Here is a 24,916-nt window from a genome sequence, read left to right on the forward strand (position 1 = left end):
ACAGTATTATGTTACAAAATGACATTGCAACAAGTTTCAAGATCGTTTGGCATAACACCATATCATTCGTTTACTGAAAAAACGTTGATAAATACATATAAATGAAATAAATACATGTAATTAATGTAAAGAACAGTGATTGGTCTGTGTTAGTCACTTGTGAACATCATCCTAATACAGCCCTGATCATCATGGAGTGAGTGGGGTTTACACAAGTTTGTCACTTTCAGCAATGTTATGGCAATATTCCAGGCAGATCACAGTGGGAGACACCTGAATCAAACTGTGGCGTGGCGGGGCGAGTGAATGCATTAAACACTATGGAAGTGTGATATTCAACATAAACAGAAATAATGAATAGAAAACATAATTTGGAATTTCATTTAACAGATTCCATTGGGCGTAAAAGTCAAAACAGTGGCAAAAATTATGAATATGGATCGCTGAGAACCAGCGATGACACCAGATGTTTGTGAAAAGAGCAAGTCAGGAGCATAATTTCCTATGTTATCAAGCATACTAACTATAATTTGTACTGACAAAAAGAAGACAATTTGCAAAACAGACATACAACAGGCAAGCAATGAAAGTGTTAGCAAAGAGTCTGTCCTCCAGGTACACTAAGTAAGAAACAGAAGAGGAGATGGCAGATATATTGAAGTATACGAGGAACATTCCACTGAAATAGGTGACTTTGTTTTGTTTAGAATTCAGCGTATGCTCCATCACACACATATATATCTAGGTAGGGCTCTCACGGGTACCAAAATCACTACTCGAGTGCTCGGTAGTTGCTACTTGTCAATCATTCCTGTACTTGCCTTCAAGTTATCAATTTGGACGAATCACTGGAGCTAACAAGCCCTCTAGGTGACAGTGGGGGCTCTGAACCCTGTGTCAATAAACTAGGTGACTTCCTTGGTTGAAACAAACCTTGAAGGAAATCTGACAGTCGGAAATTATCAGAATAAAAAATGTCAGTTAAATATAACAGGCATGTTACAATTGTAACTAATTAGATTCATACAGCCATGCTGTTTCGCATTCCACAGCACTCGCAACAAATAGTAATCAATTTCGAGAAATCACTGGCGCCAACAGGCCTTCTAGGTAACTAATGGGGCATGCCGAAATTAATGCATGCAATAAACACAGTTTCCTGCAATATCAACATTTTGAGCACAGTTTACCCTCGTATTTGTGATTTGAAATGACCATTATTTTGTTACTGTTTTCAGAAAATTCATGAAATGTACATACACACGTATGTCCCAAAAATTCTTAAATATTTTGCATACATTTTAAGAAGTAAAGCCTCTTTAAAAAATAATTGACAAGGAAACCTGTTCTTTCATCACACAGCGAAACACTTTACCCTACTTCCAGTGCACTTGTCTGATATGTACCTGTCTGGCTTGTATGGACTACTGTGCTCCAATTTATCCCTGGTAAACAGATCTCAGTAAAACAGAAGGCTGGATGAAAATAAGTTTTAAAGAGTAGATATGTTGTTCCAAAATGAAATCATCTAGAAACTGAGTCTTCTAAAAACAATGAAACCAAACTAGTCAAAAATTGTCCATGCAGGTGAAAAGAGAGAGTTAGAAAGCATCAAGCACCACTGGCACCGCAGGAAGAGTGTGGTGATAGACGTCAAGGGACTTGTTGGAGGTCACGTTGGAAATGGTTACCCATGTAAAGGCACGCGTTGTTCCGTTGACAACTGGCTTAGCTGTGGACAGCCCAGACATGTCGGCAGGTTCGGGACGGAACACGTAGATGTCTGTTGTAATGGTCTGTATAAGAATGACCACGCCAACCAAGACAATGTACCAGTACTTCTCTACGCCCTGAAACACACATGGAAAGTAGAGCAAGACATTTGCAACAACTTACTACATAAGTTGTTAATGTTAGCATTTTTCTAAGGCAACGGATTTAACTGACTTTAAAAGTCCAGTTTCCACCCTTACCAAACTAGGCTGGAATTCCATGGCACGATTGTACAGCCACCACTAGCTATTATGAGTTATGTCCCTTCCATGTCTCTCCTTTTGACCAATCAGATACCACCTATCATATTACATGCATTTGAATTGAACAAAATGGTGGTGTCCAGTCAAGGTGGTCTGATTGATAATAAAGATCTATATTTTAATAAAATGGGTCAAATTATTTGAGCACCTTGATTAAAAACATCAAAAGATTAGGAAAATATCTGTAGAAGGTACAAATCCTTTGCAAATCCTGCAATCGACCTAAATCTGCATGGCAGTTTATGAACAGGATGTCGATTTCGTCACGTGATTTTCATTGGACTATGCATAGACTCATTAGTCCCACCACAACATAACTCCAAAACTTCAGCCTAGTTCAGAAAGGGTGGAAACTGGACTTTTATAGTGAGTAACCTCCCTTGCCTCGGGAAGAAGAATATTAGGGACCAGGGTGCCTTTGTACAAACCACCTTAGCACTTTCACAGTTGTAGGTCTATGTGAAGGTACAGGAGTTACGATCACCTTAGCCCTTAAGATCACTTTGTTCAATGGCAGCCTGTAAGGACATTACCTAACCAACAGCGCTTTATCTGGATCTGTCTGTTTGTGAGCCAGCGGTAGAAACTTACATTTTTTTTGTCCACTAGTTCATATATTGATAACATATAGCAAAACCCTTCAAAATGGCAAATTTCTACTAGTCCTTATGATACGTTAACTATTGGGCAGTTTGGCAAGGACTGCAGGACTACTGCCAATTTCTAACACTGTGAGCACTAGGGATAACTCTAGGGATGTAAACGGGAGCCAAGGTTGTCCACGGTAACTACATATCTTCATCACGCTAGCACAATTAACGTTCAAGAATTATAATGACATCATAATATTACAAAAGCTCTGATCCCTGTGTCAATAAACTAAGTGATTTCTTTGCTTGAAACAAAACTAAGTGATCATGTGATGGAAATCTGACAGTCAGAACTTATCAGAAATGTCAGTTAAATATAACAGGCATGCTACAATTGAAATTACAGTAAACTATGGTTATAACAAACTTGAAGGGACCACCAATTTTAGTTCGTAATAACTGTAGTTCATTATAAGCATATATACAGCATTTATATAACAAATGGTCAGGACTAAATAGTAAGTTTGTTATATCGGTCAGATCGTTATAAGCGTGTTCGTTTTAAATGTAGATTACTGTAGTTAGATTCAAACAGCCATACTGTTCCGCATACGGTGGGATTTGCAGCAAATATTATTTGCATCTATTCTCATTATTGGTGTGTACAGGACCTGTGTACATGTATTTATTGTCCGGCACAACCCTGGCCGACTCATCTGACTTCCAACATGAGCGAAGTAAAAGAAGCTAGATAAATACAGAAGGATACTGCCCGGACCATAAGGGATACTGAAGATCAAGTTCGCAAGGTTTCACTCTGTACACGTTTCCAAGTACAATCAAGTCTTGTTAATCGTACACTTGTTAATCCGACAATCGGCTTTATTCGACACTAATCATGGGAACCAATTAAATCAGTGCTATTTAGACCTGTTAAATGGAAAGGCTCGCACTCCGACTCTGACACATCTAATTCGTAACAAATTACCGAAATCACTCATTAATCAGTCTCGTTAAACCGACAGACTCCGTTGTCATCTGCCTGCGAGTACACAGCCCCGTGTTTTGATGTGAGACGAGTCAGCTGGTAGTTGCATTATACAATGGCTGCAGAGATAAACTTGCTTAACAATAAACAATTAATACTTTAAATAAACAAAACAGATACAAGTTCTCACTACCGCTTAGAACATCCCATTACATGTCTTAGCTTATTAAAGTATTTCTAGTCAGTCATACAGTCTTGTGTTGAGCTTTAGAGGTTGCATGATTAGAAAACATATTCCGCTAACATTGTAACATAACAATAGGATTATTTCATTTTTCATTTTTATTATTACAACGTGTTTGTATATTATGTCGTTTAGTTGCCCAATTTTATATCATGAACATTGATACTACTTTAGTTTTGTTTATCTGACATGCTCGTAAATAGGACATAATCATATGCGACCAACCATGTCGGATTTACAGGACTTGACTATATATTCCTCAGTTAACATTCGGTACCTAACCTAAAATAATATACACAAAGGTGAGGAGAAAGGTACTTACTAGGTCTCCATTTCGATACCACCAATTCTGAAGAAGAAGTAAGAAATCAGTTGCATGAATATTATATCCTATCAGTTTAAGTGATAAGAATGACAGAGATAAAACATAGGCACTTAAGAGTACCTATGTGCTATAGCTGATCCAAATATGAGAGGAACCTCACCTGAAGATGATAATTTTACAGAGCAGATTTTTGACATGCAACTACATTGTATGTCTGGTACACAAAGGGCTCGGACCAGCTGTATTGTTATCAAATGTCAGAAATTGGAAAATAGACTTGATATGAGACTAAAACTTTGGAGACTAAATGTTCTAATAATATAATATTATTAAAATCAATAATAGAAAGATAAGTATTTTTTCATATCTTTTTTAAAAAGCCAGTAAAATATTTTGGACGGGAGGAGAAGACAAAAGGTACACGTAAAACATTCCGTTTCTTGTTTGTAATTCTGTTACAACTTGTACATGTTGTATTTTAAGGTTGTTTGTTTAGAATCAATAGTTTCTTGCAATGCAAATATCGCAAACTTACCACTACGACACCAACAAAACTGCTGACTGAAATATAAGAAATGAGTGATTACAATAGTGTCTCCGTCGTATTCCCGAGGCAAGGGAGATAACTGACCATAAAAGTCCTGTTTCCACCTTGCCAAACTAGGCTTGAATTCTGGGCTTGACCCTAGTGCCACCAGTGGCTATTATGAGTGATGTCCCTTGTATGTCCATAACTGACCAATCAGGTTCCACTTATCATATCACTTGCATTTGCTTCAAGCAAAATGGTAATCGATAAACCGATAATCAAGATCTGTATTGCAATAAAACAGGAGTCTTACTTCGCGAAGTGCATCAAATCGTGTCAGTACCTTGATTATAAACATGAAAAGATGTGGAAAATATCTGATGACGCCGAGTAGACAGTACTCATGCTTTACAAATCCTCCAATTGACTGAAAAGTGCACGGCAGCTTACGCACTGGATATTGATTTTGATTGGAATATGCATAGCCTCGTTAATGCAGCCAACATATAACTCCATAATTCTAGTCTAGATCAGCAAGTGAGGAAACTGGACTTTTATAATCGGTTAACTCCCTTGACTCAGGAAGATGTGTATCAGTGTGATACAAATACTGTGATTCAAAGAAACACCTACTACAGCCAGTGAACCAGTCAGGCTGTCTCATGCAATTACAAGTCATAGATGACAATGATTCTCAAATGGACGACTGAAACACGTGGCACTGAAGATCTGGGTTAGAATATAGGTCTTCAGCAACCCATGCTTGTTGTAAGAGGCGACTCACAGGATCAGGTGGTCAGGCTCGCTGACTTGGTTGTTTCATGTCATCGTATCCCAATTGTGTAGATCGATGCTCATGATTGTATGTGCTGGTCTAGGTTTTATCATTTACAGACCGCCGTCATATAGCTGCAATAATGCTGATCGCGGCGCAACATAAAACAAACTAAGAAGGGTCACGTGTCAGCTTGTTCCTGTCACAATTATGATTACTGGTTCGGTGAGCAAAGTGAGAAAACCCGACCCAGGAGATAGATGGGTGAAAGATGATACAGCAATATTTTCACTATTATTTCACCTTGTATTTCAGTGTCGTTAGTAGATTACTTACTGACAGTATTGCAGGCCAACAGATAGTAGGACTTATTGGTTGTGTTTGCTTGTATAAGGCACAGGATAAACGCAATCTGTTGGGGAAAAATATAGAGCTCTAAAAAACAGGGTAATGTATAAACAGTAATACCATAACTATATTGGAACTCTCCTACCCTGAAGGCGATATTGTTAAATTAGAAAATATCTTTTAACATTGAATTTGGTAAACCATAAACATATACCAAATTCAATTACTTTCACTGTCATACACAACCACCACCTTGAGGCATTGCTCAAGGACCCGTGAAGATCCGGGGTAGAATAGGTCTTCAGAAACCCATGCTTGCCAAAAAAAGGCGACTACGCTTGCTGTAATAGGCAACTATGCTTGTGGTTAGAGGAATGGGATCGGGTGGTCAGGCTCGCTGACTTGGTTGATGCATGTCATCATATCCCAATTGCATGGATCGCGATGCTCACGATGTGAATCACTGGATTGTCTTGTGCAGACTCAATTAATTACAGACTGCCGCAATATAGCTGGAATATTGCTGAGTGTGGCGTTAAACAACTAACAGAAAAAAATCCCATTGCTCAAGACATACCATTGTTACAGTTCGAGGGATTTATCTAGACCTGGTCAGATGCTGATTCGGCCCCAAGTCTGCAGCAACTGTCAGTAAAAATTGCCAAATTGGAATTACAAATTTCCCATAACCATAACCAGGATCACTGTGTAACATGATTTCTGAATTATTCTTGTTAAATGAAATATCACAATTTACATCACAATATTTGCAGTCTTCCTGAAACGGAGCATGTCATGTATATATATATATATAGAATCTAACCCGAGTGTCTTTTGATATCAAATATATCAACACGAGTTGATAAAAGTGGAAAAATTCCGAGGCTTGCCGAGGATTTTTGCCACTTTTATCAACGAGTGTTGATATATTTGATGTCAAAAGACACGAGGGTGAGATTTTATTTATCATCCAACATCATTCTTCCAACTTTTTCAATTTGGAGACAGTAATTAGCAGTGTCTTCAGTGTAAAAAGTACTGCTAACAGCTTCAGTAGCAGTGCCATTAGTGATGTCATTTGATTGTGACGTCATGGTAACCAGTGATGTCACAATGGTCTGCAAAGCATTGTGATGTAATTTCACTGCAGCGATATCTACAGTGTAGATATCGCTTGATCTCATCCAAGCAATATCTCCTGTGGGAGCCAGTTTTGGATGATAAACACATATATACCATGAATGCATATGCCATGTCCTTGCAGCAAATACTGGAAGTCTTCTTGAAAGAGAAAGAGATTATCCAGGTTTCTAAACTTAGTGCCCCTGGCAAGCAATTTGGCAAAAAATGTTGGACTGTTTTTAAAGTTTATATTTTGTTTAAGTCAGAATTGTTTATAACATTGTATTTTGAGATTGAATTCAAGGCAATAATACGAAACTAAGCATTAAAACCTCTTTCTCTTTATTGGTCCGGTTATTAGCATGTACAGGCTACCTCTACACAGCCATAAAAGTATTTATTACTTGTTGCATGAATTGGGAAATGTGTATAATTACAATTTGGAAATTCTGAATGACGCTTGCTATAGACTTGAGGCTGAATATCAGAGCAGGTCTAGAAAAACACTGTCCACATTGTCATAAAACACCCAGATCATATATGTCAGAATTTGTTGATATTTTGAGACTTGGGGCTCAATATGTGTCTCTGAGCAGGTCTGGATAATCCCTGTGAAGTGATCAGTTCTGATCTTCATATTCATAGACAGTGATTATTTTATTTTCCAAGTCATTGGCTAATATTTTACTGAGATAGTTTCTCTTGGACATCAAATCTTACCCCAACCATGAGCAGCACGATGACATTGAACATTCGGACCAGAAACACCTACAATGAAAGAAGATAGATGATAATTAGTTAAATACACAAGTCAACTATAGATGAATGTAAAACATCAAAACTCAGCATCTGGAACATTTGCTGCCAGTTAATATTGCATTAGGCTCTGTAGTTCACATGTAGTTTGGATATTATATCATAGAACAAATACTGGATTGGTTGAAATCAAAATCATAACTAACACAAATGGTGAGGTGAGTTGAAATTGAATAGTTTCTCACAGAAATAATGAACTCTTCATAATTTATACTCTGGAAATTCACCTTACCCTCTTTTGAACCTACATGTAATTCTAACTTGTTACCTTGGAAACAGAAAAAAAAATGAAAAGTAAGAAAATTCTTGAAATGCCAAAGGCACCAGTCCAGTACATGTCTGATGTGTATACAAAGAAATATTTAATGGTTTATGAGTTTTGTGATGTGTTGAAATGCTTAAGAAAAGGACATGAAGCAAGCTCTGACAACCCAATCTAAAAACAAAACGTTTATCATGGCATATACCACAATAACATTTAAATAATAATTCAGTAACTGTGACCTTTTTCTATTTTCCCCTAATTGATTCAGGGAATCGATGATCAATTGCTATAGCTGATAGCTGGCACATACTTACCAACACTATGTTCATTTGTCTCCCTGATATTGGATACAGCTTTCAGTTCCCATCAAGCCATCATCAATGAACAATACCATGGACTGAATCTATGCTTTGTTTGTTTGTTGTGTAACGCCACACTTGGCAATATTCCAGCTATATAACGGCGGTGTGTAAATAATCGAGTCTGGACCAGACAATCCAGTGATTGACATCATGAGCATCGATCCACGCAATTGGGATATGATGAAATGCATCAACCAAGTCAGCCATCCGATCCCGTTAGTCGCCTCTTACGACAAGCATGGGGAATCTATACAGTGACACGGAATCAATAAGCAGCATCGAGGAAGCAAATTTTCCAGACAGAAATGTTTTAATTTTGCCATAGAAACTGATTGAAATGTTGTAATTAATCAATAAAATCAAATCGGTAACAATATATCAGAGTATCAATATTTTGTTCATGATATATGTTTTGGGGTAAAACTGCCTCAGCATAATCTTTTTCTATTTTCAGATGAACCGAAGGATACATAAGTTGAAGTTCATTGAATGAAGTTTTATGCCACCCTATATGTCTGGTTATAGCCTTACACCAACAACTCCATGTCTTCTATTTACTTCATTCATTTGTGTCAATGGTGTGCAACAATGATGTAGAGACGGAGCTAAGCATAATTCCTCATAAGCACCAAAAGCATAAGCATATTTGACTGCTTGATCATGTGTTGATAGATTGTGTAAAATAGGATGTCTTTGAGGTTTGTATCGTTGTAGGAGTTAACAACATTTGTTATCATCACTGTATCGTTCCCCCTGGTAGTTTTTTACCCATTTTTCAATCATGATGCACAAAGGGAATGAGTGAGAGAGATGTTACACTGTTTTAAGAGTATTTCAGTTATATAAGCAATGCAGATTAACAAGGATTTTGACAGTTTGGTGAAATCTAAAGATTTGGAAAACAATGCCAAATCTGGGGATTTGAATACAAAATCTTCAGATTCTGGTACACCTAAGGGACACAACTCTGCTTAGCAGATTACATTGTCTTGGATGATCGCACCGCCTGTACATCTTTTAAGGAATACAGAACTGGTACTTCTTAAAACAAGCTTAGAAATGAGGCACACTTAACCATTTGGAAACATCAATTTCAACAGTAACTTTGCACAAGAATAGCTACATAATTGCTGTAAATTGCTTGTTATACATGGCTGCTGAGTGGCATCTGAGGAGATGATGTGTACACCTTCAGTGAGAGGAAATTCATTTGGAGAGAATTTGGGAGAATGGTCAAAGTGCAAAGTATATGTAGCAGAGAAAATTTGAAATATCACAAAAGACAGAACAGATACCAGTATGCCGAGTCCTACTTCTAATACATACCACATTTCAAATGGTGGAATAATGGCCATAAATAGGCCATGGCAGCCATATTAAAAATTGGATTTCATCCTTTAAACAAATTTATTTAAGGTGTCATCATTGGTGGGAACACGTTTGTAAGGTTCTGCTTCATTGGTCTCTGAGGAGAAGATGCTTACGCCGGACATACACACGCTGGACACAAGACAAACAAGCCATGACATATGCTCACTTGACTTTTAGCCAGGTGAACAATTGGGAACATGATAATGATATGGATAAAAATATTCCAGACCTCTAGTAACATAAATTTCCTATAAACCAAATATGTAGGTCTAGCATAACCATTAGCAACAGCTTGAAGTATGGATCAATATGTTTTATGTTTGGTTCTGTCTATATATAGTTAGAAGTGATAGTATTCATGGCAACAGATGTCAAAATTGCTTTGCTAGTGTAGAAAACATTTGATCAATGTGACTTTTGTCAGCATTTTAACAAGATTTAGTTCATAACTGAAAATTCAAATTGGAATAGTTAAATGTCTATAAACATTAGAAAACTGTAATAATTGTAGGACTTACAATAAAAACTTTTCTTTTTCATTTAGATATTTTCACATTGATGCATTGAGAGAGTCTTGACATGTGATCCTTTTATGCCATCCTACTTATAGACTAAACACCTACCTTGAAAAAGTAGGGCCGAAGGTGTTTTTTTGTTGGCATGGGTACATATATGTACCCCAGGTAGGTTTCTGTATACAGAAATGGGTAGTAGTGAACTTTACGGGGCGCACTTTTTCAGATCCAATTAGCCCTGTGCTAATGTGCTAATGTGCTTCGCCAGCTCACCGGCTTGGCTAATTAATGCATTAATTGGCCGATGCTCTACCTCTGGACCATGAGCGCTATCACATGTAATCAGTGCTCGTTTAACGGGGCATAAGTACCCCCTGAACGTGCATGCGCAAGGAAGTAAACAATGACTTGCGCATGCGTGTGACGTCACGCTCTGCCCTCCCATTCATCTTTTCTTGAAGCCACACCCGCCATTGTTTATATCAACATGACGAACCAATCGAACAACGCTATGGTGTATGACAAAATGTTTCGCACCACATTCGATTGGATCACTCGTGTGATTACCCTAATCAGATTAAAACGCTTTGAAAAGGTAAGAATTTATGGCTAACCCTTGCCCTAAGCAGGCTAACCCTAAAGATGGAAAAGGGGTGTTGGATCGTAAGGAGTGTCAGTTTCCCTGAGACTGAAAAAGGGGTCTTGGATCATAAAGCGAGAGCCACTGGAGCATGAGCCACGATAACGGTATAACGAGACAGTGGTCGCACAATAGCATGGTAATTAAGTGGATGGAGGCGCTTGGGCTGCACCTGGTAAACTGCATTGTTGCCCAGAAATGTACCCTAGCCAAAATATAGAATACAGAAACGTATCTGGGTATCGTGGTACTTGTCATTTATTTTATCTAAATATCCGGGATATGCATATTTTACCAATAAAAGTTCATTATTTACATTAGTATAGTGCCAAGTAAAAGAAATTACCGTATTCGACGTAAAAAGCGCCCTGCTCTAATAAGCACCCACGGCGATATTTGCCAATATATTGGCTAGTGAACTATACGAATTAGCACCCCTTCCGATTGATCAATGGAAACAACACTTATTTATTCGTGTATAATAAGTACGTGTTATTCACATAAGAGCCCCCTATTTCTAATTTTGAGAGCGCCCTGGGCGCATAATACGTCGAATATGGTAATAGGTATTCAAAGCATATTTACCAAAAAATAAGATGAAAATATTTTAAAAAATCAACAATAAAATATCAGAAATTTATGATATTTAAGATTTTTGTTTAAATAACAATAATTTGTCCAAACAAATGTGGATATATCTAGGCCTAAAGAAAATAAAGAAAGAAAAACTACTCATTTAAATAAGAATGCCTGCACCACAGTATTAAGCAATTACGGAACCCTGAAAACAATTTAGAAAAACAAATCGAGAGCAAAAGCAATATTTCAAAACTCAATATCAATTGAAGCGCCTGATAATCTCTGAAAGCGCGTGACAGACGTAATGAACACCGGTCATGTGCATGGGGAATGATACATAGTCACAGGGTAATATGACAGGGAAAATAGACAATTAAAATGAATACACGTACAGTGGTTGGTGAAATGTCATAGTAGATCGCAGAAGTATCTGTTGTTGTTGCTGAACTGGGCTGACTTGAAGCTGGACGCACTGGCGCTGTACTGCTAGGGTCCGCCATCTTGATGTCATATGACCATTGCCACGACTGAATTCCGTTACATTTATGTTGATTGGTTGACTTTTCGAGGTTATCCAATCACCGCTCGTATACCATCCATGCACCTGTAGCAGACGAGGCACGAGGATTTCTGTCAATCTGTCAACACGGAAGTATTGCCGATAGTTATTATTGGATTTTGTGATATTTAGGTTGATTTACAGATTCGCACAATGTCGGACGAAAGATCATCGATTCTTTCAGGTAGACAAACTTCAACTACACCATCCAGTGACCCAGATGCAATCTACCATGACAGTTCCCAGTCTCCCAAAGCGGTAAGATCTTCAGCCAGCCACCTGACCAAGACCTGCTGACAGTAACTCACCTGTAGTATGATGTCGGAAGTTCCTGTCACGAGCTCATGAAAGTTACAATATCAGTGTCACTCTCAGTTAAATACATTATTGATGTCAATACTTTAGATGTGTTTGTTAAATATGAACAGCTGATAATAACAAACTGACAGATTGTAAAAATAATAATGGGCATAAAAATGGATAATAATGTGTAGAATAAACTGAGAAAACTCGCATGTTTTTACTCCATATATATTAAAAACCCACGTAAGTGATTGCTGCCAATCAATAATGACAAGAATCATCATCTTCTAGTGCGCACAACCTATGTACTGTTAATCATTGCAAGCAAACTCTGGGGACTCTGGGATAGAATTTGTCTAGGGCTGTGACGAGTCAAAATTTACTACCTGTGTAGCCGACCCCCTATTACCCGGCCCTACCCAGGTATACCCGCTGTAGGTCTCAAGAGTTAGGTACAATGTGTCCGATTGGTAATTGTTTTACCGGAGCATAAAGTATTTATTTATATTTATTCAAACATATAAAAATCAGAATGAATGTGTGCACAGTCAGAAAGAACTGCAAACATTGGTACTTGTAGTGTAACCATGCATGGAGTTATAGAGAGTTTTTTTCCTAAAACAATATATCATGTGACTTACCACGGGTCCGGGTAGTCCTGTGGGTAGATTGGTCCAACTCGGTACCACCCAACTTGTGTACCTGAGTGACTTGTCCCAGCCCAAAATTGGTCCCTTCTAATCTATGCTCATGATGCTTGTCATGAGCATCAATGGAAGGAATTAACCTAAAACATCTACTACTACAGTACGGCTACATGTACCTGATGTACCGGTACTAGTCTAAATTGTGATAATACATAAGTACTAATACTAGTAATAGGAAGCTTGACATTAGACAATTCCGTACTACTACATGGGATAGAAACCAACACTAGTAATGCATAATTTAATCATTCATGCGTTAAGGATTTACAGATTTACTCTACAGTGTTCTAATACGATTACCATATTGAAACCATACCATTGCAACAATGTTAGTACTAAAATATTTGAAGAATCGAAACCAGCAAGTTGTCAGCGTTTGTTGTAATGTACTGTTTTTGCAGAAATAAGCACCAGGGGCGCTTAGAAAATTGGCAAAGTTCAGTTGTTTTCAGAGATCGAGTAGTAGTGAACAAACCTAGTTCAAACATCCAAACTAATTTGCTAATAGCTACAAGGTAATCATAGATACATCTTCTGTGATCAAGTATTCTGCAAAGAAATCTGAAATAGGCGCAAAAACATCTGGACTGACATGTAAATATTCGGTCTGAGTAGGGGGCACTTGTAAGGATTACTTACAGATGGGTCCAGAATTTGGTCAGGGAGCTTAGTACATCAAATACTGTATGTCATATTATTGAAATGAAATTATTTTTACTTTTTACTTCAACATGTGACTTATTCTTTCAGCGCCTCCTGCAGATATTGTTTGTTGTAACTGTGGTTGTCATGGTACTGGTAAGTATGTACATACAGCTTCCTGGTATACACTAAAGTCAATATGTTATTTTAAGTACTGACAATGTCGAAAGTCACTGATTGTATCTTGATAGTCTCGCATATATGATGGTACACTTGCTTCATTTCCGTGATACACCAGTCATTTCCCCGATACACCAGTCATTTCCCCGACACACCAGTCATTTCCCCGACACGCCAGTCATTTCCCCGATACGCCAGTCATTCCCCCGATATATACGCAAGTTATTTCCCCGATACGCCAGTCATTCCCCCGATACGCCAGTCATTTCCCCGATACACCAGTCATTTCCCCGATACACCAGTCATTTCCCCGATACGCCAGTCATTCCCCCGATACCCCAGTCATTCCCCCCCATACACCAGTCATTCCCCCCATACACCAGTCATTCCCCTCATACACCAGTCATTTCCCCGATACACCAGTCATTTCCCCGATACACCAGTCATTTCCCCGATACGCCAGTCATTTCCCCGATACACCAGTCATTTCCCCTATGCACCAGTCATTTCCCCGATACGTCAGTCATTTCCCCGATACACCAGTCATTTCCCTGATATGCCAGTCATTTCCCCGATACGCCAGTCATTCCCCCGATACACCAGTCATTCCCCCCATACACCAGTCATTTCCCCGATACACCAGTCATTTCCCCGATATGTCAGTCATTTCCCCGATACACCAGTCATTTCCCCGATACTTCAGTCATTTCCCCGATACACCAGTCATTTCCCCGATATGCCAGTCATTTCCCCGATACGCCAGTCATTCCCCCGATACACCAGTCATTCCCCCCATACACCAGTCATTTCCCCGATACACCAGTCATTTCCCCGATACGTCAGTCATTTCCCCGATACACCAGTCATTTCCCCGATACTTCAGTCATTTCCCCGAAACACCAGTCATTTCCCCGATATGCCAGTCATTTCCCCGATACGCCAGTCATTTCCCCGATACACCAGTCATTTCCCCTATGCACCAGTCATTTCCCCGATACGTCAGTCATTTCCCCGATACACCAGTCATTTCCCCGATACTTCAGTCATTTCCCCGATACACCAGTCATTTCCCCGATATGCCAGTCATTTCCCCGATACGCCAGTCATTTCCCCGATACACCAGTCATTCCCCCCATACACCAGTCATTTCCCAGATACACCAGTCATTTCCCCGATACACCAGTCATTTCCCCGATACGCCAGTCATTTCCCCGATACACCAGTCATTTCCCCTATGCACCAGTCATTTCCCCGATACGTCAGTCATTTCCCCGATACACCAGTCATTTCCCCGATATGCCAGTCATTTCCCCGATACGCCAGTCATTCCCCCGATACACCAGTCATTCCCCCCATACACCAGTCATTTCCCCGATACACCAGTCATTTCCCCGATACGTCAGTCATTTCCCCGATACACCAGTCATTTCCCCGATACTTCAGTCATTTCCCCGATACACCAGTCATTTCCCCGATATGCCAGTCATTTCCCCGATACGCCAGTCATTCCCCCGATACACCAGTCATTCCCCCCATACACCAGTCATTTCCCCGATACACCAGTCATTTCCCCGATACGTCAGTCATTTCCCCGATACACCAGTCATTTCCCCGATACTTCAGTCATTTCCCCGATACGCCAGTCATTCCCCCCATACACCAGTCATTTCCCCGATACACCAGTCATTTCCCCGACACACCAGTCATTCCCCCCATACACCAGTCATTCCCCCCATACACCAGTCATTCCCCTCATACACCAGTCATTTCCCCGATACACCAGTCATTTCCCCGATACATGTCATTGATTGTGTGCTGTTGTCTACATTCATTTTTTACAGCAGACTTGTGAAGTTGTTATTGTTGACATATTTATTTATAAGAATTGACTTCAATTTTATTACGGTGTAGTTACAAGCATAAAAATGTGTACAGTTTGTGTACCATTTATTTTATATTAATACCACCATAAACACAGAAAATAAAGAAGTCAGTTCTTAATACAAGTACAATGGATGACCTACTGTGTAAGATGAGTGGTAGTTTACATTGTAACCTAGTCTCAACCCAAATTTACTTTTCACTTGTTTCAATTCAACAAGAGCAAATAATTCTAGAATATAGTAATACTATAATTGAGATTCACTGATTAAACAGATTATGTAGTTTGCAGTGATTGATACTATAAAGGTGTTATATAATCGACACACCAGTCATTTCCCCGACACGCCAGTCATTTCCCCGATACGCCAGTCATTCCCCCGATATATACGCAAGTTATTTCCCCGATACGCCAGTCATTCCCCCGATACGCCAGTCATTCCCCCGAATTCCCCGAATACACCAGTCATTCCCCCGATACACCAGTCATTTCCCCGATACACCAGTCATTTCCCCGATACGCCAGTCATTCCCCCGATACCCCAGTCATTCCCCCCATACACCAGTCATTCCCCCCATACACCAGTCATTCCCCTGATACACCAGTCATTTCCCCGATACACCAGTCATTTCCCCGATACACCAGTCATTTCCCCGATATGCCAGTCATTTCCCCGATACGCCAGTCATTCCCCCGATACACCAGTCATTCCCCCCATACACCAGTCATTTCCCCGATACACCAGTCATTTCCCCGATACACCAGTCATTTCCCCGATACGCCAGTCATTTCCCCGATACACCAGTCATTTCCCCTATGCACCAGTCATTTCCCCGATACGTCAGTCATTTCCCCGATACACCAGTCATTTCCCCGATATGCCAGTCATTTCCCCGATACGCCAGTCATTCCCCCGATACACCAGTCATTCCCCCCATACACCAGTCATTTCCCCGATACACCAGTCATTTCCCCGATACGTCAGTCATTTCCCCGATACACCAGTCATTTCCCCGATACTTCAGTCATTTCCCCGATACACCAGTCATTTCCCCGATATGCCAGTCATTTCCCCGATACGCCAGTCATTCCCCCGATACACCAGTCATTCCCCCCATACACCAGTCATTTCCCCGATACACCAGTCATTTCCCCGATACGTCAGTCATTTCCCCGATACGCCAGTCATTTCCCCGATACTTCAGTCATTTCCCCGATACACCAGTCATTCCCCCCATACACCAGTCATTTCCCCGATACACCAGTCATTTCCCCGACACACCAGTCATTCCCCCCATACACCAGTCATTCCCCCCATACACCAGTCATTCCCCTCATACACCAGTCATTTCCCCGATACACCAGTCATTTCCCCGATACATGTCATTGATTGTGTGCTGTTGTCTACATTCATTTTTTACAGCAGACTTGTGAAGTTATTATTGTTGACATATTTATTTATAAGAATTGACTTCAATTTTATTACGGTGTAGTTACAAGCATAAAAATGTGTACAGTTTGTGTACCATTTATTTTATATTAATACCACCATAAACACAGAAAATAAAGTCAGTTCTTAATACAAGTACAATGGATGACCTACTGTGTAAGATGAGTGGTAGTTTACATTGTAACCTAGTCTCAACCCAAATTTACTTTTCACTTGTTTCAATTCAACAAGAGCAAATAATTCTAGAATATAGTAATACTATAATTGAGATTCACTGATTAAACAGATTATGTAGTTTGCAGTGATTGATACTATAAAGGTGTTATATAATCGACACACCAGTCATTTCCCCGACACGCCAGTCATTTCCCCGATACGCCAGTCATTCCCCCGATATATACGCAAGTTATTTCCCCGATACGCCAGTCATTCCCCCGATACGCCAGTCATTCCCCGAATTCCCCGAATACACCAGTCATTCCCCCGATACACCAGTCATTTCCCCGATACACCAGTCATTTCCCCGATACGCCAGTCATTCCCCCGATACCCCAGTCATTCCCCCCATACACCAGTCATTCCCCCCATACACCAGTCATTCCCCTCATACACCAGTCATTTCCCTGATACACCAGTCATTTCCCCGATACACCAGTCATTTCCCCGATACACCAGTCATTTCCCCGATACACCCGTCATTTCCCCGATACGCCAGTCATTTCCCAGATACACCAGTCATTTCCCCTATGCACCAGTCATTTCCCCGATACGTCAGTCATTTCCCCGATACACCAGTCATTTCCCCGATACTTCAGTCATTTCCCCGATATGCCAGTCATTTCCCCGATACGCCAGTCATTCCCCCGATACACCAGTCATTTCCCCGATACACCAGTCATTTCCCCGACACACCAGTCATTTCCCCGATACGCCAGTCATTCCCCCCATACACCAGTCATTCCCCCGATACACCAGTCATTCCCCTCATACACCAGTCATTTCCCCGATACACCAGTCATTTCCCCGACACACCAGTCATTCCCCCCATACACCAGTCATTCCCCCCATACACCAGTCATTCCCCCGATACACCAGTCATTCCCCTCATACACCAGTCATTTCCCCGATACACCAGTCATTTCCCCGATACACCAGTCATTTCCCAGATACACCAGTCATTTCCCCGATACACCAGTCATTTCCCCGATACGCCAGTCATTTCCCCGATACACCAGTCATTTCCCCTATGCACCAGTCATTTCCCCGATACGTCAGTCATTTCCCCGATACACCAGTCATTTCCCCGATACTTCAGTCATTTCCCCGATACACCAGTCATTTCCCCGATATGCCAGTCATTTCCCCGATACGCCAGTCATTCCCCCGATACACCAGTCATTCCCCGATACACCAGTCATTTCCCCGACACACCAGTCATTTCCCCGATATGTCAGTCATTTCCCCGATACACCAGTCATTTCCCCGATACTTCAGTCATTTCCCCGATACACCAGTCATTTCCCCGATATGCCAGTCATTTCCCCGATACGCCAGTCATTCCCCCGATACACCAGTCATTCCCCCCATACACCAGTCATTTCCCCGATACACCAGTCATTTCCCCGATACGTCAGTCATTTCCCCGATACACCAGTCATTTCCCCGATACTTCAGTCATTTCCCCGATACACCAGTCATTCCCCCCATACACCAGTCATTTCCCCGATACACCAGTCATTTCCCCGATACACCAGTCATTTCCCCGATACACCAGTCATTTCCCCGACACACCAGTCATTTCCCCGATACGCCAGTCATTTCCCCTATGCACCAGTCATTTCCCCGATACACCAGTCATTTCCCCGATACATGTCATTGATTGTGTGCTGTTGTCTACATTCATTTTTTACAGCAGACTTGTGAAGTTATTATTGTTGACATATTTATTTATAAGAATTGACTTCAATTTTATTACGGTGTAGTTACAAGCATAAAAATGTGTACAGTTTGTGTACCATTTATTTTATATTAATACCACCATAAACACAGAAAATAAAGTCAGTTCTTAATACAAGTACAATGGATGACCTACTGTGTAAGATGAGTGGTAGTTTACATTGTAACCTAGTCTCAACCCAAATTTACTTTTCACTTGTTTCAATTCAACAAGAGCAAATAATTCTAGAATATAGTAATACTATAATTGAGATTCACTGATTAAACAGATTATGTAGTTTGCAGTGATTGATACTATAAAGGTGTTATATAATCATCTGTTATGAAATGTAAAATGTTCCAAGTGTCTGATATAAAAACAGTTTCTCTCTTCCTTCAGATCAGTATCATACTCAGCATCTACCGAGGCGTCATCATGGAAACAGCAGGGTCCATGTATTTCATGCTTGGCATCAGTCTCATTGGCTTCGTTGTCATAGAGATTTGCATGGTTCGTATTTTCATTTATCTTTATGAGTGAGTGAGTACGGTTTTAGGCTGCTTTTAGCAATATTCCAGCAATATCACGGTGGGTGACACCAGAAATGGGCTTCACGCATTGTACCAATGTCGGGAATCGAACCCGGGTCTTTGGCGTGTCGAGAGAACGCCTTTAACCACTAGGCTACCCAACCGCCCCTTATCTTTATGGAAAGATTTACTTATGATATGCTGTTTTTGATAAGTGTCTGTGTGATGTACCTACTGAATAGTTAGTACAAAGAAATGTTTTCCAGATGGTAGTATGTGCAGATCATGCACAGAAGCAGAGGAAGCAGTCTTATTAACTATTGCCATGGAAGAGTCACAAAACACGTCATAACACAATCGATTCTGTTTTTTTTTACCTTTTCAGTAGGAGTATGTTGTCAACTTGTCAGAAAACTAATACAGGATATGATGTTTTAAAAAATCGCGATTGAATAATATATGGAAATATATATTGTATATTCCAGTGGTGCTTAACTTACTTTCAGCAGTGTTTAGGTATATAAATGTATATTTTATTTGTTTGTCCTCCAGCTTCATTACCATGTGATTATGTCATGTTTTACAACAACAAAAAAAAAAGAAAAAAATTAAGCACCCCATGAAAAAAATAATTAATTGATAAATAAAGAAAAAGGTACTGAGGAAGCTGAAGATAAAAGATTAATCTTACATTTTTTGCAGATCCTTTTTATCCGAAGAGGAGACTTACCCAAGGGGAAGACCTGGTTCCTTTATTTTGTGGGAGTGTGTGTTATTTTAGAGGCGATATTTACAGACGTTTTACTCTTCCAGTGAAAACACCAAGTACTGACACTATTTGTATTATTTTAGGCATGTCTTTGTCATCACCAGAGACTGGAGCCAGACATAATGTGATGTGCTCAATCAAAGTATTTCAAGAATTTGGCAAATTGGTGTACATTGTATATCAAATAGGAAATGATAACAAAAACTGATAATATATATGAAAAAAATAATTACGTTTATCGATCATCATAGGTAGTGTTTGTTGTAAATTCTCTTCTGTTGTTGAACAAATATTTGAGATTGTCACGAGCACTTTCCAGTAGAGTAGTTATAATTTCATTACTGTAAGTAATAACTTCCACTGTGAGTATTACCTTTCAACAGTGATGGTGATTAATCAGCACTAGGCTGTTACATGTTAGACAGTATAAAATGTGAGAGTGACCCATCTGTGCATTAAACGGTCACTCTGACATTAGTATACAGCTATGCAGACATGTCATCATAGATCACAATATGGATGTATCGGTAAATTATTTATTGTCAATGCCGTATCAGTGAGAACATAGTGCAGCTATGACAGCTACTGTGTAATGAGTATAATGTATTGTGGCTGTGTTACTAATCATTATGATATATTGATATATATCACAGGCTTTCTTCATGTTCATTGCTCTATGTGAAACTATTGTACCGTGTATGGAATAATGCTATCACTTGTGCAGGGTATATCTATATTTAATATTTAATGTTTTTAGAACATGGTCAAAGTGCCTTAGTTTTGCAAAGAAATCATGATATTTTTATTTAAGAAGATACAAAATATGCATTGGGATAAATATGAAATGCAGTTTTTAGATTTAGGTTTGATTAAAAAGATGGTGTTCCTTTTCATAATTACATTGATAAATGGCAAAATTACATGATGAAATATATTTTCTTTGATTTTACTAAAAATCATCTGTATATTGAAATGGGAGGTTCATTCTCATTTGTAATGGCCACTTGTTTCATCTACCATTGCAACACATGGAGACCTGGTTGACTCCACTTACCAGTATGTTCATGTGTGGCATATGTTGCAGTCCACGGTGGGGTTGACCTTGAGCCTGTAATTCACCAGGTCGCAGGCTGTTGTGCTACATGTTTTGGTTTACATTAGTTGCTGCAATGAGTGTACTGACCATTTTGAAGTTTAACATATGACTCAAGATTCAAGATTCTTTATTTCAGTATTGGAGGCCTCGTGGCCCAGAGTACAATACATTTATATCTAACTTATTTGTGGATCTCACACAGTTGATTTACAATGTTTCCATAATATGTGACGTAATACATACTACATAATTATGTTTGTTTGTTTCTTGTGTTTTTCAAATTTCTCTTTAGGTACAAAGCAAGACCTTTGATTGTTGAATGTGTTGTAGAGGACATTAGTTCAATTAATTTTTGACGAGAAGGATGTTTATGGTAATACTGTGGAATAAATGTGTTTCTACTTTGCTTATAGTATGAACAGAGTAGTACAAAATGGTACTCGTCCTCTACAACTAATTCATCGCACTGGTCACAGTATAGCATCAGCTGATCAACATTTGTTTTCGCATTATTTTTACTATAACGCAGTTTTTGTATTTTCAAACTATGCGAAAGAGTGCGGAACTTAGCTAATACACAGATCAAGTCTTTATCTAAAACACCCGATGTGATATACATCTCTGGCGCTAGTAATGACTTGTATGAATTATAATGTGACAGGAAATGTGAGCTGGTAATCTTTTGAAACCATTTCTGTATCTCCATATCTACACATCTCTGTTTAAACATAGTTATGAAACCCTTCGTGTTTCCACAATCCTGAGCAATCCAGACATAACCAAAACCTGTTTGAAATAACAACATCCTGACATGTGAAACCCAGTTCAAAGCCCCAATCGCATCGTGTGACTGTAACATTTTATAACAGGCATAGGGGTAACGCTTCGGATTCATACGAATAAGTCTACACCAATATTTTAGACACCTGCTAAAATAATTTATACATAGGTTATAACGGCCAACTTCGCCCAAAACGGCACTTGAAGACGCTTGTTTTCCCAGTTTCAAAAATCTTTTAAAATATAAACTTTGTACTCTTTCTATAGATCCTCTGTATGTATATCCCCAAATTTCACTGCCATAATATAGAATGGGTGCAATTTTTGAATCAAACAAAGCAACAATTGTCTTCAAAGATATATCTGGATAAGTTTTCATAAGTTGAAATAACGGAAAACATGACTTTCTAGCTTGTAATGAAATAGTCTCACAAGCTTTAGACCAGATTAACCTGGAAGAAAATATAATGCCCAGGTATTTATAATGTGAAGTTGCTTGCATTTCCATAGATTTATAAAACCATTTTTCCACTTTTTTTAGATACCCCCCGTTTCTGAAAACAATAATATTTGATTTTTCCATATTTACCTCCATTGCCCATTTATTGCAAAATAATTCTAATATATCTAATTTTCTTTGCAATTCTATCACAGAGTCTGCAAGTAGGACAACATCATCTGCAAAGAGCAGCAGCTTAATTGTTTCAATAACTTCATTTACAAAAATGCCCCGGCATTCACTTGCCTCAATTTCAGACACTAATTGATTAATAAAGAGGATAAACAATAATGGGCTCAACATACAGCCCTGTCTTACACCACAAGAGGTGTTAAAAACATCCGATCTGCTATTACTTATCTTCACACATGCACAAACATTTTTATACATATTTTCAATAACTTTATACATTTTACCATGAACGCCTTTTTGGAGAAGTACAAACAATAGTTTCTTTCTATCAACAAAATCGAACGCCTTTCTAAAATCTATAAAGGCGGCATAAAAGCGATGTTTTGGTTTTCTTAAATACTTTTGACACAACGCCTGCAAAACAAAAATATTATCAGTTGTTGAATGATCCTCTCTAAAACCAGCTTGGGATTCCGATAACATCTCATTGATTTCAGCCCAGTATCTAAGTCTATGTTCAACAACAGAAGTAAATATTTTACCCATTATATTTAAGAGGGATATTCCTCTATAATTGTTAGGATTTGTTGACTCACCAGATTTATACAAAGGAATTATAAGGCCAATATTCCAGGCACAAGGGAAAGTCCCTGTCTTTAAAATGGCATTGAAAAGTATATTTAAGTATGGGACGATATTCATGCAATATTTATAAAACTCGGGTGGTATTCCATCCGATCCAGGCGCCTTACCTAATTTTAAAGTTTTCAATACTTGTTTTATTTCCTCATCTGTTATCATATCTGAAAGCACCTCAGTATCGTTACATTTCTCACAATTCAGAGGATCATGATGTCTGATAAAATCTGCCACAGATTTATCGAACTCATTATCAGAAACTTGTTCAGGATTTAAAAGTTCATGAAAGTAAGTAACCCATACAGACGGTGGCACCCCAGATTTTCGACTGCGGTACTGTAATAAACGTTTAACACTACTCCAGAAAGTTTGGCAGTTTTTATTTAGTAGGGCAGAATTTATGGACTCAATCGTTTTTTGCTTAAAACACTCTTGTTTTTCATGACATAATTTTCTAAAATTTCTTTTAGACTCAAGGTACAACCTCAAATTTAGGGGACTTTTTGTTGTTCGAAGAAGGTGCAAACGGTTGTATTTCAACTTCTTTAATACATTACATTCATTATCGAACCACTGAGGTTGATTATGAACCTGAAATGCATCTGATTGTACTTTCCTTACTTTCTCAAAATGAGATCCTGCAACATAAAATAGATTTGTTAATTCATCTGCAGCTTCATCTATGTTCTCATTTACTAAGTTAGAGAATTTCTGAATAATTGATTGTACTTTATCCGAAGAGAAATTGGCGTTAAATTGTTGTTTTCCACCTTCTTCCCAAATATATCTTGGGATACTTGTTGTATGTACGTTATCTTTGGGATACTGAGGGATTGGATTTGGACAATAACTAAAATGGCATGATATTGGTAAGTGATCACTCTCTGTACGACTATGCACAAACATGTTGGTAATATGATCAAATATAGTAGTTGATGCTATAAAATAATCTATCAAGCTCATTCCATTAAAGCCGATAAACGTAAAACACCCCTCACTGTCCCCAAGCTTTCTTCCATTAACTATATGGATACCCCAAAGTTTACAGATGTAAAGAAGTGACAAACCAAACTTATTTATTTTTTCATCCTGAGAAGTTCGAGGCATACAGAATACATCAGAGCTATACATTTCCCCTAGATTCAGCAAATCTACATCTTCTTCAGTTTAACATATGACACGACCTGCATGATCTGAATCTGCAGGCCATGGGGGACCGTCTTCCCAGGGCAAGAGAGTCAACCGACTTTATAAGCCCAGTTTCCACCATTGCCAAACTTAGCTGGAGTTTCAAGCTGTGAGTTCCG

General features: G+C 39.0%; 2 protein-coding genes across 2 annotated transcripts; one reads left to right on the forward strand and one right to left on the reverse strand.

Annotated features, from left to right (window-relative positions):
* Window positions 1-50: 50 nt before the first annotated feature.
* LOC139468566 (uncharacterized) lies at window positions 51-12,005 on the reverse strand. The gene is made up of 6 exons (XM_071250627.1): window positions 11,898-12,005; window positions 7,678-7,725; window positions 5,824-5,899; window positions 4,719-4,744; window positions 4,181-4,207; window positions 51-1,850 (listed from the first exon to the last, which is right to left on the reverse strand). The coding sequence occupies exons 1-6, from the start codon at window positions 12,003-12,005 to the stop codon at window positions 1,602-1,604; spliced, it is 534 nt and encodes a 177-aa protein (XP_071106728.1). The 3' UTR covers window positions 51-1,601.
* Window positions 12,006-12,130: 125 nt separating this feature from the next.
* On the forward strand, window positions 12,131-23,832 carry LOC139469707 (uncharacterized). Its single transcript, XM_071251952.1, has 4 exons — window positions 12,131-12,322; window positions 13,825-13,872; window positions 19,564-19,674; window positions 20,397-23,832. The coding sequence occupies exons 1-4, from the start codon at window positions 12,218-12,220 to the stop codon at window positions 20,508-20,510; spliced, it is 378 nt and encodes a 125-aa protein (XP_071108053.1). The 5' UTR covers window positions 12,131-12,217; the 3' UTR covers window positions 20,511-23,832.
* The last annotated feature ends 1,084 nt before the right edge of the window (window positions 23,833-24,916 follow it).

Source organism: Haliotis cracherodii, unplaced genomic scaffold (genome assembly GCF_022045235.1).
Source record: "Haliotis cracherodii isolate W230 unplaced genomic scaffold, xgHalCrac1.p SCAF_2, whole genome shotgun sequence".
Taxonomy (NCBI): Eukaryota; Metazoa; Mollusca; class Gastropoda; order Lepetellida; family Haliotidae; genus Haliotis; species Haliotis cracherodii.

Coding starts and splice junctions, on each gene's coding strand:
- LOC139468566 (XM_071250627.1), bottom strand. CDS start 12,005: ATGGCGGACCCTAGCAGTACAGCGCCAGTGCGTCCAGCTTCAAGTCAG. Junction 7,726..11,897: donor ATGACATTTCACCAACCACT/GTACGTGTATTC, acceptor CTTTCATTGTAG/GTGTTTCTGGTCCGAATGTT. Junction 4,745..5,823: donor GTTGGCCTGCAATACTGTCA/GTAAGTAATCTA, acceptor CTTATATTTCAG/TCAGCAGTTTTGTTGGTGTC.
- LOC139469707 (XM_071251952.1), top strand. CDS start 12,218: ATGTCGGACGAAAGATCATCGATTCTTTCAGGTAGACAAACTTCAACT. Junction 13,873..19,563: donor CTGTGGTTGTCATGGTACTG/GTAAGTATGTAC, acceptor CTCTTCCTTCAG/ATCAGTATCATACTCAGCAT. Junction 19,675..20,396: donor TTGTCATAGAGATTTGCATG/GTTCGTATTTTC, acceptor CATTTTTTGCAG/ATCCTTTTTATCCGAAGAGG.